At 52.1% G+C, this 16,758-nt stretch overlaps 4 protein-coding genes across 4 annotated transcripts; 1 reads left to right on the top strand and 3 right to left on the bottom strand.

Moving 5' to 3' along the window:
* Positions 1-424: 424 nt before the first annotated feature.
* On the bottom strand, positions 425-3,360 carry K460DRAFT_400057 (cell morphogenesis protein-like protein Sog2; the record flags this gene model as incomplete). Its single annotated transcript, XM_040936287.1, has 4 exons — positions 425-943; positions 1,002-2,897; positions 2,960-3,071; positions 3,137-3,360. 4 exons carry the CDS (start codon positions 3,358-3,360, stop codon positions 425-427), a joined length of 2,751 nt encoding a protein of 916 aa, XP_040792521.1.
* A 712-nt stretch (positions 3,361-4,072) lies between these two features.
* K460DRAFT_350077 (uncharacterized protein) lies at positions 4,073-5,086 on the top strand (the record flags this gene model as incomplete). Its single annotated transcript, XM_040931476.1, has 1 exon — positions 4,073-5,086. One exon carries the CDS (start codon positions 4,073-4,075, stop codon positions 5,084-5,086), a length of 1,014 nt encoding a protein of 337 aa, XP_040792520.1.
* A 4,546-nt stretch (positions 5,087-9,632) lies between these two features.
* K460DRAFT_273593 (regulator of G protein signaling superfamily) lies at positions 9,633-10,846 on the bottom strand (the record flags this gene model as incomplete). The annotated part of the gene is made up of 2 exons (XM_040927894.1): positions 9,633-10,346; positions 10,400-10,846. The coding sequence occupies 2 exons, from the start codon at positions 10,844-10,846 to the stop codon at positions 9,633-9,635; spliced, it is 1,161 nt and encodes a 386-aa protein (XP_040792519.1).
* Positions 10,847-13,986: 3,140 nt separating this feature from the next.
* K460DRAFT_350075 (DUF647-domain-containing protein) lies at positions 13,987-16,250 on the bottom strand (the record flags this gene model as incomplete). Its single annotated transcript, XM_040931475.1, has 7 exons — positions 13,987-14,691; positions 14,893-14,937; positions 15,127-15,464; positions 15,756-15,819; positions 15,872-15,884; positions 15,947-16,038; positions 16,152-16,250. The coding sequence occupies 7 exons, from the start codon at positions 16,248-16,250 to the stop codon at positions 13,987-13,989; spliced, it is 1,356 nt and encodes a 451-aa protein (XP_040792518.1).
* Positions 16,251-16,758: the final 508 nt, after the last annotated feature.

Genomic DNA, 16,758 nt, shown 5'->3' with positions numbered 1-16,758 from the left:
GTTAAAACAACCACAATACACAGCTGGATGATGACAAGTACTGCCAATTTGCTAAGACAAACTTCAGCGTTCCATTCTACTGTAGGCATATACATATTTCAAACATGACGTGATATAAATAACATTCACTCGTCTGTCTCCGTTACGTCTATTGAAGCGCCAGTCCATGCCGTAGTAAATACGTAGATATGCCCAGCTCCACGTGTGATATGCAACCCAATATGCCAGTATTACAAAACTTTGAAAGAGTGGACCCGGACAACGCCGTCGCTAAATGGAAGTAAACGGAGATGACAGAACGGCCAAAATGTAAGATAAGAGATACGTAAAACGCTAACAAGCCAGTGCATCACGTCTAGACGTGAAGGACGGTATCTCTTCGTAGTTTTCGTACTAGGGGGTTGAGACCTTGGTGAACTAGACATCAAATACGCCGACTTGTTTGACTAAGCAGTCGATCCGCCCGCTCAAACACATTCAGCGTGTTCGACGTCTGACTTGGTAATCTCGGTGTATTTGGCACCGTGGCTTGAGCTGCTGCGCCTAAAGCGGCGCTCAACGGTGTCGCAGGTACCGGCGTGCCGTAGCCACCTGAGCCCTGCGATCCAAGACTCGTGGTAGACCATGGCTGAGCTGAGAATGCCGAAGCGATCGCGGGTATTGACGTATTGATCGGGCCCGGGAACAACGCACCACCCCCCGTCGTCATGGTACCAGGCCGGTATCTGGGCGGTTGTGTCCGCGCTGTAAACGAAGACAAGGACGGCGGACCCATTAATCCTGGGTTGTTGCTCGTCAGATGTGACCACGGACTGTCATTAATAGCAAGACTAGCTTCCTTGACTGTCTTATGTAGCGGCCTCATGAGCTGTTTGACGTCACCACTCAACAACTTATGGTCCTTCCCCTGCTGTGTATACGCCACGGCGAGTTCCTGCCATGCCTGAAAGCAAATTGAGTCAGTGTAATCTTCTCAAAACATGTGAGACGAGGAAACAAACCTTGATGAAACCCATGCATTGCTGCCAGAACTCCGGCTGGCTACGGATATAGCTATCTTTGAGCTGCATCTGGGATAGGTGGCTGGCGAGAGGAACCGTCATCTGTTGGACCTCGTTGCTCTTATCAATGAGGCCCGCTAACGCTTTGATTCGGGGATGCTCGGAGTCTAGATCTCGCCGTAGTAGGTCGAACTGCTCCCGCATCAATCTAGTGATTTGCGGAATAGATGTTCTACAGCTATCGGACGCATTCCTGAGCTTCGAGTAAACTCGATCGAATTGAGCATCTTCGTCAGCTTCGTCAAAACTGCTGTTAAGGGTACTAGACCGGGACATAGATGGTGCTATCGTAGAGAAGGACTCTCCAGACCGAGGCGTGGCGGCACTAATGCTCGTCAAGGTGTTTGATCGGCTGTTGTCATTACTGTGCAATATCACTGGCGGAGGCATCTGATACCCGTTCCGTTGTGGCGGCGAGGCCTGGAACCGGCGAACCCTCGATGGTCGTGCACGAACTGTAGCTACAGGGTCGGCACCGCTAGGTCTGCGAGATGCTGCCGAGGTGTCCTTGAATTGTGCGCCCAGCACTGAGCAAGCGTTTCTCATCTCGATCATGCTTCCTTGTTGGAGAAACAGAAATGTCCGCATGATGTGTGCGTTCGCATTCTGTGTAATCTCAATGCGGTTTTCCGCAATTGAGAGACTGATCGACATGAAAGAGTCGAGACATCTCAGTGCGTACATGTACACACTTTTAGAGAGTTTTTGTGCGTCCTCCTCATCTTCTTCAACAAGCCTGTCGAACTTGTGTAGAACTTCGTTCAGAGCTCGTATGTTGAGGTACGTTGTCGAGTACCTGCGGTAAAAGTCTTCTTTCCGACGGAGGCCTTCCTTTGTCTTGGCCGTTAACTTGATTGATCGGACCATGTGCGAGACACAATCATGGAGCTGAGACACGGCATAAAGAAAGTTTTTCGCGGCTTCAACAACAATGTCGGGCGCACGAGATCCACGTCTGTGTTCGCGAACATCAGACAGTGGGCGATTCGCGAGAGATCTGACAGTACCTGTGTCTCCATAGCCAGCTGCTGTTGCGGGCCCCGACAAGCCATTAGCAACAGTATTAGCGGGGACGACGATGCCCTGACTAAAACCGCGGAAGTGGCTTGTTCTCCGTAGCTCATCCACCGAACCAAGCTCAGATGCCTTGTTGGTATAGATGCCCATGCGTTTTTGGCGATGGGTCGAAGGCCCTGAACCCTCACTTTGACTTCGGTTTCGCTCATTGTTCCCGCTCGTTAGAACCAACGGAGAGATTGGGGGCCTCTTAGCGACAGTGAGGCCATTGCTCGTTGAAGAAGCCACGCGAAAGTGGGAGCGAGTTGGAATAGGTGGAGCAGGTAGTCCAGGAGAATCGGCTTTGGTATCAGGAAAGCCATCTATGTTGCCTACGCTCGGTTTGACGGGAAATCGACCGCCGTAGGCTCGCTTCGAGGGGCGGGGCGTCTCCGGATTGCTCTCGGTCCAGCTCTCATCGCCTGATGACTCGACCCGCAATCGCTCCAGCTCAACTCGTTGTCGTTCCTTGGAGGCATGCTGGCGCATGAACCGTTTGACCTGAGTAGCAATGACGGCATCGCGCTCATTCTCATTCGCCGGAGACGGAGCATTGTCCTTGATGGTGCATACTTCGGGCGGGGGGAAGATCAATTGATTTCCGTCTAGCTTCAGAACCTGCAAGCTGTTGATTTCCCCCAGACACACGGGTAGCTCCTCAATCTTGTTCTTCGCAATGGCCAGCACCTTCAGAGACGTCAAGTTTGCAATCTTGGTTGGAATAGACCTGATCTTGTTCCTGCTCACGTCGAGAATCTCCAGCGATGTCATCTCGAGGATCTGGGGGGTATCAGCTTTCCAATTACATTACATGTGATGGTACAGAGAGCGGGTGGACAGACGGCATTGGGGATCTCGCGCATGGCATTGTAGCGCACATTGAGGTAGCGGAGGCGCTGGCATTCTACGAGCCGCAGCGGGAGGGTCGAGAGGAGGTTGTGGGAAAGAGCAAGCCTGGATATGTCAGTCATGGGCATCCAGGTGGAGAGGGTGCATTGGGGCATTGGGGAGCGGCGCACCGTTCAATCTCGAGGCGAATGACGTCGATGACCTCGTCAGGCAGGCGGGCAATGTTCTTGTGGCCGAGGTCAATGGTGATGCCGGGCTGTTGCTGCTGCAAGTCGCGCGGAGCCGTCTCGGCAACGGTACGATGGGTAATGTCCTGGCGGGAGAGCTCGAAGGCGGCCTTCGCAAGGGCTACGACCTCGTCATCCGAGATGGGCGTCGGCGCGTCGTTGCTCATTGCGAGCGGGCACGGGGATGGCCTGGCGGTACGGTGGCTTGAAGGGTCGCAGACATGCTGCTCGCGGTAGAGAACAGCGACCGTCAAGTAAGGAGCCCGGGTTGTTGGTCGTGATGCTGACCTGACCCTCCTCCCGCTAGCCTATTTAGTGTCGCCTGCCAGGTCCCGCATACCCCGACCTCGAAACACTTCAGCTCGAAAACACCATCAGCCTGAATCACGGGTACCTCCTAAGTGTCGTGGCCCCCGGAACCCCCTCCTCCTCCAGTGCGGGCGTTGCTGCGATATGGCCGAGGGCTTGATTGATAGCCCCTCACTCTCGCATTGCCCTCGCGACATGGACACCGCTGGCACAATTCTTCCAACGGCTCCCCATGACGATATTGTCGTTTGCCCTCCTTTCACCACATGCCAATTGCTTTGCTCTGCATGCTAGCACGCGAGCAGGTATCCAAACTCACAAACATGGTTGACATGCCATGTGCACCCAAACCCACCCCCCAGTCCACGGACGAACACCACATCTAATCGTCAACGCCTCATGCAGGTACGGCAATGTCAACCGACCTGGCGCTAACAAAAAGGCGCTATGGCAGGCCATCTGCGTCATCATTGCTCGCCGTTGGGCGCCCAACATGAATAAACTCCGGGCATTCTCATACTTCAACATTCGACAGCACTACTAATATAACGGTACCACACAATAGCTCATATGGACTATGACGATACTGTCCCGCCGGCAATCCGCCGCTCTCCCAGAGCTGCACTGGAGGTACAAAAGCTTGTGCAGCAGCGTCGGTATGACTACGATGATTCCGACCAAGATGAAGATGAAGATTCCGACGAGGCAATCCCACCCCCAATCGCTCGGAGTCGCTCAGCTTCACTGGATCGTGAGCAATCAAATCGTGCATCCTCATCAAACATAAACCCACTCCGATCCCACCCAGTGAATCAACACAAGAAGTTCTCTCGCCCCTTCGAACAGCTGCAACAAGCTTTCTCACTTGGCCCACCTCCTTCGATTCCACCACCAAGTCTTCATCGACGTCCACGCGGGCTCATGTCCTACCGTGACAACAAGAAACTTCCTCTACACTTGCGTCGACAGACCTCTCTTGAGACTATAAATTCGGTAACAACAACTGGGTCTACGACACCAAGCGAGCATTTTCTGGATCCACCTGAGACTGAAGCCTTTTCTCCGGATTACTTTACTCCAGAGGACGACCCACCTGTCACGCCATCTTCAACTAGCGTAACCTCCAAGCCCTCCTCAACCTACTCGTGGAATGAAAGTGCAAGGCAGTCCCCTATACCAGCATCAACACCTCTGGACTTTGCAAGCCTCGAAAATCATTCAGCTACCTCCCTGTTCCGAAAGTTGATGCCTCGCAAGACAGAAGAACCAGTTCGATCACCTAACCGGCTAGTCATAGAACGGACAATCTCGTTTGATCGAGCTTCATATCAATCCAGTGTACCAAGACCAACTACCTCCGTGCAGCCAGAGCGCCCTCTTGACTCGGGATTCTTTGACGTCGAGCGAAGCCAATCAGGATCGAGCAGCGAGTGGAGTGCCAGCAGCTTCGACACCAGCAATCTTACCGGGGCAGAGATTAAGAAGTGCAGGAAGAAAGGCATCAATCCAGCCCTCTATGCCGAGATGAGAGCTGCGAGGAAAGGAAAGTGGACTAGCCCGATTGCTGGAAATACATTTCTATGAATACAGCTTCGATGAATAACATAGCAACACTTCACCGCAATTAACACATCCATTTTCAGAAGCGTGCAGGACACGCTGCTTTACGCTCCCGAAATCTGGCTGAAGTTCGAGTCCACGGATACATGTTCTAGAAATTTCCCACCAACTCCGTACTCTCACGACCTTCACCCCACGGTCCAATCTACCAACCGCCACGCAGCATCGTAACCCTGACCGGTCGGTACGCGATTCGAAGTCGGGCTTCTCGTAATGGCGCTCGCGTGCAACTAGGTATAATAGCCGGGTTAGCTATAATGTACCGCAGACGTGGGTCAGGCGTGGCATCTCGGTAAATGATGATTCCGTACCTCTAAGAACTGAAGACCTCGCATACGGTTATATGCAAAAAGTATGCAGTAAAGACATCCGCTGACCTCGGTCTTTGAGGCTAGTAACATGGCTACTTAAATTAATGACGACTACAACTGGTGTTTACAAGGGTGGCACGCGATGGCAGACCAGAATAAGAGCAAAATAACGGTATGGTGCATGGGACAGTTAATCTAAAAATACCGTTATCGTGAAACTCACAAGTGCCCATAACCAGGTATCGATGGCCTCATCTCCAAAATCCCACGATATTAACCTATCAACGCCCCGATAACACTAGTTAATCAATCTACCAACACTGTTTTCCTTCCACTACCAATCCTTCCCCAACACCTCATCCCTTTATCCAGCCACCCATTGCTCTCTCTTTTGTCGGTCATCGCTTCCCCAAACATATCACCGCCACCACCTTCCCAATCAAACTAAATAATTAGGTATAGATATTGAACCCGGTTCCCCCAGCGCCCTCCCTTCCGCCAGCCGGCTAAGAAAAGAAGCCAAACGAAGCTACCGGACTTCGCGTGCTCGTGCAGCTGTCGAACGGGGACCCAACGGAGCGGCGCGGATGGATGAACAAACTGCCGTCTCTTTTACCTGGTATAACGTGGGCATGGAATTAAATTAAGATTAGATTACACCAGGGTAGTGGCATTGCCGAGTCGACGGAAGGAAGTAGGACGCTGAAAGATAGGTATACTGATTACGCGTTACTGCCGCTGGGGTTTGTATCGTGTGATTAATGGAATTACATGTAGGCGGCTAGCAAAGTGGTAAGTAAGCCTTTGTTAAAATACGAAGTTACATGATAGGTAACATGGTCGACTAAGTGTTCTCGCCTTGCAGACGAATGGCGGGAGGGGGTATCACCTGTAGAGCAGGAATGGGCTTGGTACCCGTGGAGCGGGGAGGACGCTGCCAAAACATCCATGCAGCAGGTAGCCTTCGTCATTACAACGCCGTCCTACTCACGCTATAACGAAACGACTGCCTTCGTATCTACAGCTGCAAACAAACAGACACTCTAGCAGATAAATTCTGCAGCAGACTGCACTGCAGACCTCTTTGTACGTGGCAAACGTACAATTCTTACAACTCGAACACCTAATAAGCAAGGCTATCATTCAGTCTAGTGTTTGCGCTTTCTAGCAGCGATCAACAATCAACATTCCGACACACACTAGCGGCAGTTGAACCTCGATCAGTGTGCAGATCAAAGTTCGCTGCTTTTGCTCCTTTCATGTTTGCTGACACAATAATCGTCCGATCGGCCTACCTAGGGAAAGCTGCGCATGACGCTATCTTTCGCTCTGCGTTTCCAAGGTAGCTAGCTAGCTACTTAGTTAGCTGCTAACGCCGGGCCAGCAGGCGGGGAAGATGGAACGCCTGCAACTGGACTGAAACTGGAGCCTTCTAGATGGGTGTTGGCGCAGCCTCAAGCTTGAGGAGCGGATCCATGGATGGTGGTTGGTGGTTGGTGAGTGGGATTTAGGAGTGAGGACAGCGCTTGCGTCTGCATGCCGTGAAAGGCGGGGTCGTGTAATGTCGACAAGCCAGTGAGCACCGGACAAGGATTGCAGGAGGGTTTTTGCATGAGTGATGATGTTTCGGAGCGGGGAGTTCTAAAAAGAGCCAGCTACTGGGCCAACGACAAGCCCCGGATTGGAGTGGATCGCGCCCCGCCTCGTACCTCTGCGATTGGCGACGTCACAAGGCTGTGTGAGTGTGTGGCTCTGGAAGCTTTCCAAGCTTCTTCGAGAAGCTCGCCACCTCGTACTTTTGTTGTTTGGTCCGTTTCAGTTGCGCAAATGTCTTACGTTTGCTGCGTTCGGAGGTGTGTCTGGGAACGCGAAGCTGAACCCACACAGATTGTCGTCATCGCCATACTAACGTCTCATCAGCCTTGTACGTTGCAAGCCAAGATTTCCAGTGGAGCTGCTGAAGCCGACTACGCTCACCACGTGCAGATGGAGAGATAAGTGATTGTCCTCCGTCTGTTTCCGGCGAATCAGAAATGCCTCAACATGTTCGCGTTGATTGGAAGCCCACTCGGACGAGCATTGGTGGGCGGGGGAGTTGCCTACTTGTACAGCGCACCTAGTTTTACTTGGTAGTCTGCATTGGGCTGGTTTGCAAGGCATTGGGCGAATTGGAATATGAGCTAGGTGATATAGGTGGGGTAGGGAGGCTACAGAGGGTAGGCTGTAAGGGCGATGGGTTGTATGCGGATGCGGATGGACTGCAGCCCCGGGTGGCTGTGCGTACTGCGGACCTGGGTAGGATGTGTGAATGAGGAAGGAGGAGTGGAACATGCCGTGAGCACCGCGGCTGTGGGAAGAAGAGTTGTTGAAGGTGAGTCGGTGACGCAAGGTCTCAGACGTCAAGAGGCTATGATAGAAGCTTTCTATTCTTCACGCGGGCTACCTTCGAGACAGTAAGCGGCAACACTACGACATCGATAGACAACGATGCTTAATCCATCTCAAAAACACTTGACGACTACAGGCTATAAAACGTCACCTGGGCACACGGCCAGTACTCCGATCTCGATTTGTCGCTCTATCTCAACATGGCATCTCGAACGTGACTTCGGAGACATGTATCTTGGGCACTAGACCACGTAAAGATCCTAGATTCGCTGCATGAGTACCCGGTTTGGCGTTGGCACGAGTTCACCCGCATATACACTCATAGTGAAGGAGCTGTAAGCGCAACATTTGATCTCGTCAAATTATTCTATAGTCCATTCATTATTATACCATGAGTAGTCTTTATTAGCCCAAGAACCAAGGAGGCGGATGTACTGTGCTTGACTCAGTTCCAAAAGCACTTCACAGCTTCGATCAAAGAGGAAGGTTACACCACGCTCCCGCGTATGGTGCCCGAGGTCGCCACCTCGAAGGATTCGTTCTGGAAGATTCACGGAACAGATTGGCTCCGCAAGGTACGGAGAGTCCGAACATCAAATCCGCAAACGCGGCTCGGTTAGCTGTACACACGGCTGATCGGTGGTCATCTCCATTTAAATCACGACCGCGTCTTGCGCTTACGGAATGGCGATATGCGAAACGCGACAAGCCACCAACACGTGGTCGTCGTGAGATGAAGATAGGACTTCGTTGCGCCCCGCGTTTGGCCTGCATTGCAGATAACGCTGGTACCCAGGTGGACGGCGGCGGTGCATGCGGTCAGAGTCCGAAGGGTTGTCAGCCTCGTTGTGATAGGAAGCTGTGAAGACACGACTAGCATCTTGTGGGGCGAAGATGACTTTTGGCCCAACGAGGGTACTATATACCATGTTGGCCCTGTGCTACCACTATTGATATACGAGTAGTGCACCGTCTCTGCTCTTTTTTTTTTCCGACTTGATCCCAATTCCCATATTGTTCCTACCAAAGCAATGCTAGATCGATGTTACCACCATGGCATGCTAACAATCACATATATTCATGTACAAGTAGTGGTCTTATGCCGACTGGGCAAGATGCTGTAGTTGATCGAGGTATCCTCATTCGGGTTGATGACGCTTGCGGCGGTAGGCGCTGTCTAAACATTTTCGAGGCATGGATAAGAACTCGGCACGTTTGCAAAGGTCAATGATTTGGTAATACTGTTTGGAAGAAGCCAACATGGTACAATGCGTCGTTCTCGCGCATCGCTTTGGCGCTTGGTATCTACAGCAATCCACCCATCTTATCAACAGCCTCAGGCCCATTCGGAGGCAAGTCCGAGGGAATAGAAACAAGAAAATATTGATACAGAACCATTTCCACAGTCATGTCATCCCAATGTGAATATGCTCGCAAAGTCAAAACGCCGTCCCCAGCCAGGTTGTGGATATAGATGGCTTCTCGCTGCTGAAGATGTGATTTTTCAAACGCCGTAGATGTCTAGTTGTGAAGAAGGTCGATGCCGAAAAACGCCTAACCTCGCCGGGTTGAGGTGGTGATAGTATACGCCGGGTTGCGCCTCGTATGCAAATTCGATGGTTTGGAAATCCAAGGTTGACGCCAATATATGCAGTCCAGAATGCAAAGTGTATGCAAATCGCTCTGATGGCACGTTCGTAATCGTCTCTGCTTCTGAAAGTCGGAAAGTAGATGGTAAGGTAGCGGCACCGCACCTAGCGGCAGGTAGCCGTAGAATCCAGAAATGATATCTTCGGCGAAGTGAAGAAAACTTAGAAAAGCCCGCCCTCAACAACGCCTGCCTCGTCCTCTCGTAGCTGACCACCGCTCTTCTTCTTGGGCCACAGCTTGCTGCTTACTCGCTTCCAGCTGTCCCTAGTAGCATTGGCCAGCCCGTTGTGCTCTCCACGACTGTTGCGGGGGCTAGGAGTGCGGCTACTCGACCCAGTCTCGTAGTATGCCTGGTGGAAGTCCATGGTCGGATAGTCGCTCATTGGCGGCGTGCCAGGAGGTGTCAGGGGATCGCCCAAGGCAGAAGGACTTCCACTACCTGAATCATCAGTCAGCGCGTCGCTTCCGCTATTGTAGCCAGAAGTAACGCGTGTTGCCTGTGGGCCAGAGGACGTTGGTTGCGAGTTGAATCTTGAGTGCGTGAATGGACGAGCTTGCATGAAACCCGAGGTCAATGACGACGGTGCTGATGCCCGCTGGTGGATAGGAATTTGTGGCTGCTGAGTCCGAGCAAGCAGGCTTCGTTCGTCATAGCTGCGGGTTGACGACCGTGTGAGGCTGCTGTCGTGACTCTCGTGACCGATGGTTGGGTGTGCGCTTTGTGGGCTGACCGAGTTGAGGAACGAGACCAGCACACTTTCTTCCATAAGCTCGTAGATCTTAGACACTGCCTCGTCTAATGACGAAGGATGCGGCGGTACGTATGAGTCGGAGAGGCTTAGAAGATTATCGCGGACTTCGGCAGGAAGGTTGACCTAGGAGGGATTGGTTAGAGAAACTTCCGATAGTACCGACGAGATTTACTCACCTCTCGTGGGCCGGATTCACGAATGTAGGCATCAATCAATCGGCGCCATAGCATGCCCACGTAACCGCACTCGTCAGACAGCGGCGATATGGGACTTGCTGGGTGGCGGTTGACCATCTTTGAGTAGTGCTTGCGGTACCTCGATGCGTCCATGGTGAACTCGAGATTCTCCAAGCAGTGGTTCTGGGATAGGAAAGCCATGAAAGAGCTTAATGTGTAGGGTGGGGGAGCCGTGTTGGCAAGGATCTCGGATAGGTTTGGTTTTCGGTATTGCGGGGTAGGGATGTTCTTGGGTATTGAGACTGTCAATGGTGTGGGTTGACAGTCGCTCATGGCCATTTTGACGTCGTCGTCATCAAACGCGACGAGCGATGATGTAGGCGACGAAGCGGTCGAGGGTGTTGTTCTTATTGGTAACGCTGGGCTACTAGGTTTTCGGGTGACCATGACGCTTCTCCAAAAGTGCTTGTAGACGCGGCGGGCGGTCTTTCTGCTTTGCTCGTCAAATCCCTCACAGGAACAGAACTGCGGCGGCAATGGTTGCGCCAGCTTGGCGGCAAGTGCACAAGGTTCGGGCTGAACCTAGTGGCGAGAGGGCAACGTGGAGAGGATTATCGTTCCGATGGCGGCAACATCGAGGGATAGGGAGGGCACAAGCGGTCGTGGTGGCCTGTTGATGACGGCGCGAGTGCAGGTATGTAGCACGACGTCTGTGCTGCGCGAGGAAGCCCCAAGTTTGCTCTTCTGCAGCGGCTTCTCGAAGGGCGACACAAGAGAGGACAGGACGACGCAAGATGGCAGAGTCGATCCAAGGGAGTGCGAGGACGGTAGCACAGGTATATAGAGCGTCAGACGGGTGGGTGGTGGGATTGGGGGTCGACGAGCGAGTCAAGGGCAAGGTAGTCGGGTAGTGGGTACGGCAGGTTGTGGATTGGCGTAGGTGAGACAGAAGGGTCAATCTGCGCGCTTCTCTCAAAGACAGAAAGGCTGTAGAGGTGCGGCTCGGCGTGGTTTTGAGCAAGCAGAGGGAGAGTCAGGGAGGACTTGCGACCAATGCTTGGGCAGACGGGTCAGTCAGGATGCACAGGCCACAGTCTCCACAGCAGCAGTTTGGCCATAGGAGCAAGCAAGCGGAATGGCATGGGCGCCCATGTCTAACACAGGCCCAGGGTGTGGTTAAAGCGGCAGATGGAGTCTTCTGGAAGATTTAGCGTCTCCATCATGCCGAAACGCCTCCGTCTCTCGCCACCGTGCTTGTTACAAGACGCTTCCCGCCAATCCCTCGATAACGGTCTTCTATCCGTCGCCCGCCTTGCAACAGCTGCTCGCTGCTACAAGAAGGACTGACTGTTCCGTTCAGTTCAAGTGCGTCAAGTACGGACCATGTGAATAGCATCATCCACAGTGAGGGAGAGGGGGCTCTGTCACACACAGCGTTAGTCATTCACAGGCCATCCCATCTTGTTCCGGCACTAGGTAGCTTGGGGCGGACAAGACCGGATAATAGATTACCTAGGTACCGCCCTGTGCTGTGCCTCTCTATTCAGCACAACACGGTTCCTGCCTGGCTCAACGCTTGCAAACGTTCACCACCATCTACTTTTGCTCTTCCATTCGGGAGGGCTTCTCTCAATAGCCACCCAAGCACTTTATTCCCTCAACTCAACATGACGTTCGCAGGCCAGGAGAAAGTCCCGGGAATATGGAATACGTTAGAGTCGTCGGCTGCAAACGACGGCCTCATTGATACGCGTAGAACTGCTAATCCACACTATGACTCTCTTCCGACGACAAAGGAAAGTCCAGTCGACAGCCGCTGAGTCGAGCATGACTTGCTTTGTCTTGCGTTGCCTTGAGCCACGATACGAGCTGTAGCAGAGGCCACCTTTCATTATAACACAACAAAAACAAAACAACAAAAAACAACAACCGCTTCAAAGCCGCTCGTCAATCGGAATGTCACCCTCCAACGGATGATGCGATCGCGACACGGGGGCTGATAGGCTATCCATCGCCAATCACGGCCATTTCTGCCTCAGGGACCAGGTGCGCACGGCGACCAAATGCTTGGCCGTCGCCTTACCGCTGAGGACAAACTAAGCCTCCCCAATCTCTACCCGATTTTCAAGACATTTCTTTACCGTAATGAACAGCCGCATCAACTTGCTTGCACCTCAGCCATCACCAAGATCCACACGCACTGCACACACGGAACACCGCCATGGCAATGGGCAAAGACAGTGTATGCGTCGGGCGTGGCGTGGGTAGTATTAGCTGCGTCAGTTGCGTATTGTTCACGCAGGCGGGCCATTACTACGCGCTACATACTCGGCGTCTCGCTGTTGATTGCGCGAGGTGCGCCTTAGTTTGCTGATGTCCTACCAGGCGCTACACTCGTGAACAGGCCACCGCTATCCCTTGTCGCTCTATCATCACCCGTGCACGGCTGCAAAATCTTCCAGAACAACTCCAGGCTTCCAGAAGATTACCTGAAGCCGTCTAGTTCAGGCAGAATGGCGCTTCCGCCGATCTTCGATCTCTCCGTCAAATCTCCTGTCTGGCGCATGATGTCGGCACACCCACATCCAACCTCGGACACGCACGCATCTGACATAGCGTGATAACCTGTTGAGCATCTCCTTGCGCTCGTGAAGCGCTGCCCTGCCTATGTACCTCGAGCGGCTCGCTTGTGGCGCCTTCTAGAAGATCAGCTTGCCGTGACCTGCCCGAGAGTAAGCGCCCTCACGACTCAGCACGCGCCCACGAGCATAGAAAATTGTCACAGAAAATTCTGATCGCCAACAAACGCTCGGTGCCTCAGGATTTAGAGATGACGCAGAAAGTGGAGCCCTTCGCATAGCGTGCAATTCACCCGCTTCACCGCTTCGTGGGGTTACGTTTTTAGCCGCATCCCACGCTGTTCCAGAACTCTGAACCACGGTGAAGTCATCCGATAACTTTGTCTACCGCATGTACTTGAGAAGGGTTTTTGAGCCGCATTTTTGCCCTTGCATAGTGGCGTTTTTCAGATCTGCCATGTCTCCTTTCTTCTCTCTTCCATATTCCGCGACTTCATTCTCCAGGCCATGATGCTAGACGCTTTTCATGCTTTCACAATCCTATATTGGCAGTTGCAATGCTATGCAAAAGCACCGAGCCTAATGTTCTATATCTCTCGTAACGGTGTCTATATAACGGCCCATATTGACGCGACAGCGCTTGGACGTTGAAAATTGTCGCGGAAATAGCGGCGACTCCAGGTCTGACATGAAACGAGGCAAGTGGACCGGTATAATCACTTTGGAAGTTTCGGAACGTCACCGATACGCGAAGAGAATGTGGAACCAGTGACATCTACTGTCGTTGATCGCACATGGTCACGATTAGTCAACCATGCCAGCGCGCTGATGGTACTTGCGACGTCTTTACCACTTCCGGTTACAAGACCATATGCAACATGTCTATAGATCGATCGGGTCCCTTGTCTCCAGAGGAAGATTACGCTAGAACATACTGAAAACTCTGACAGGTTGCGAGTCCTCAGTCAGGCAAAAGCGGATTTACTACTAGAAGTCTCAATTGTAGTCTCATGATTTCTTTTGGCTTCTGATCTCTGCTCGCGTGCCAGCCCTCGTCTCGAGAGCAGCGACTTCCAATTCCCATCCCCTCTGTCTCAGCGCTTTAGAAGATTCTGCGAACAGTCCGCGCGTAGTCTCCAACGTCCGTCTCAGCTCAGCAAGGCGGGATGCCCCATCGGCATCCGGCTTACCCATTTCGCCCCGGGCCCTTCTTGCCAGCAACAATGCATGTGTCCATGCTTTGAGCTGGTCAATCGGAGTGCATCCTTCTTTCAGAACGATCAGAGCGTTATCGTCTGATAAAGCAGGCCAGAGGATATAGGCCTCGTCAGCGAAGACATGTAGCAATTCGGACATTCCCATGTTGCGTAAGTCTACCGAGCCTGTAAGCGTATGACCTCGGTCGAAGCGGCTTAAGAGTGCTTCAAGCGATACGCCTATTTTGCAGTATCCGACTATCTCGTCGTCCGCCCAGCGTAAAATACCATCGCGTTCGAAGACACGCTCGCGCTTAGACACGTCGCTTGGGCTCAGGACTTCTCCGTGCTGAAGGATGCTGCTGAAGACGATGTTGGCGCGTTGCCGGTTCAAGCAGCGCATGCTGACGGCCTTCACTGCAGCGTAATTTGTTGCCAGGTGAATAGATAGCAGCGCGATAAGAGTCGTCCATGTTGCAATTGGTGTCGATACCCACGATACCACAACGCTGCCTGCCTATATTGCTCGTCAATTAATGTACCTAAGATGCTATCGAACAGCAAAGCGGACGGAAATGATGCGACTGGTCCGCTCACAAGGTGAGCAATATATGACAATCTAATCAGACGGGAGAGTTGACAATCTAGGAATGCCCATGCACGTTACTATCATGCAGGTTCTCATATCGTCCACAATACGGGAACATGGAAGACTTACTAGCATGCCAAGAAGTGATATGACCGTTTCTTGGCTCGAATCTTTCTACAGGGGAGGTCAGCCTGATATCCATCCTGGAGGGCTGCCGCACGTGTCTGCATATCAAACCCTGTCCCTCTTAATATAGTCTTCATCAACTCCAAGCGCCTGCTCCCCAAGTCTTCATTCTCAACAAGAAACATCGAGAGTACGGGAACTAGCCCAAGATATGAAACCCACGCTAGGAAAACTTACAGCGTTGAGCTCACCTAGATTCCCCCTCTTCGCAAAATGCGCACTAAGACTCGCCTTTGCACTTCCAGCGCAGACGCCACAGAGCGATCGCAGCACACTTGAGAAGCCCAGCACCAATACGCGGATTGGCTTTGGAAAGGCAGGCGAGAGACAATCGAGAATCATAGCAGTATCGTTGAATACATCAGCAGCAAGCCGGTATATCTTACACTCTGGTTCAAGCGCTGTGCCAAGTCTATGCGCGAACAGGATTGTTGCGATCCTGCCCATTGACTCTTGCAGCACGGAGAGGAGTAGTGCGGCTGTTGGTGAGGCATTTGCGTCTCCGACACCAACACCTAGATGATCATTAGCGTGATGCTGGCTGATTGTATGTCTGATATTATAGATCTTCGCTTCGAGCAGCGACATGGTTGTGCGCTAATGACGGATGAAGCCCAGTAGGTGAGGCGTGAAAGGACAGGCATATGCAATATATCCTTTATATGCATCGCTCGGTTGAGGATCCGGGCCTTCAGACGGACGATGGTGCTTGATGATATAGATGAAAGAGAAGTGTATATTAGTCTGATAAGAAAGATCTGAATTCAAGCTCAGAAGGGCGAAAGGAGACTACGCAACAGACGTACCTTCGAGAACAGCTCGTGAGGCTAGCATACCAGCTATTGAAGACGAAAACGCTTGAAGGGAGTCCTGACGCAGTCAGTCAAGGGTAGCTTCGACGTCTGAGATTTGCAGAGCATACATAGATCTGATACCTGGCACAAAATATCATCAGCTCATATATATAACAACACGCTGCCAATATGTTGGAGCATACTGGATATAATCCTCCGTTACACTCTGCGGAAACCCAGCTGGAAGGAAGACATCGAGTACTTGTTGAACATAGCTCTTCGTTTCCTTGGGACGCTGCAATTCGTGTTAACCTTCAATTTTCCAGCTAGAGACTCCTTTCTCAAAACAATGCTTAGGTGTGTAATTAACCCGTAGACGATGTTGCGGTAAACATTCGATCAACGTACAATGACATCAACCCGCGATCCTCCCGACGCAAGGTACGTAGTCGTGATGTTCCCCGCTTCGTCCCGCTCCACAATTTCGTAAGTCGCTGCTTCAGACATGGTTGTGGTGTGATCAATGGTGTGAACGTGCTGCTGAGTCGTGAGCTTGTCAGGAGTCGGGTAACATGGCTAGATGAAGTTAGGCGAAGCTTGCAGCACCTCATCGAACACCGTGGTCGACTCGATCTTCTCGGAGCGTGGCCTATTTCCCTCGACGATCGCTTCTCCAGACTGAATGAGTCTTGCTGCTTTAACATGCTGTTGAGGCCAAGAGCACTGCCGAAGTCTTGGTCTAATTGTTTCGACATTCACCTGGTACTGCGGCCCACCTTCGCCTTCCTCTTCCAGCTACTTCATCTATCTCGAATCAAGCGGATAGTGCGCAAATGCTTGTTTTTGATTGAAACACTTCTCAACTTTACTTATTCGCATACGCGAAGCACTGTAGATACTACCAGCAATGTATAATTGCCCGCTCCGTCGTGCGATGAGTGCTGCGCTCCTACGCCGGGATTACTATAGGAATAGGGCCTTTTAGTGTATCAGCGAACGGACGTTCCATGTACCA

This window comes from Cucurbitaria berberidis (assembly GCF_010015615.1).
Source record: "Cucurbitaria berberidis CBS 394.84 unplaced genomic scaffold K460scaffold_1, whole genome shotgun sequence".
Lineage (NCBI taxonomy): Eukaryota > Fungi > Ascomycota > Dothideomycetes > Pleosporales > Cucurbitariaceae > Cucurbitaria > Cucurbitaria berberidis.
This window is presented reverse-complemented; position numbering and strand designations above follow the sequence as displayed.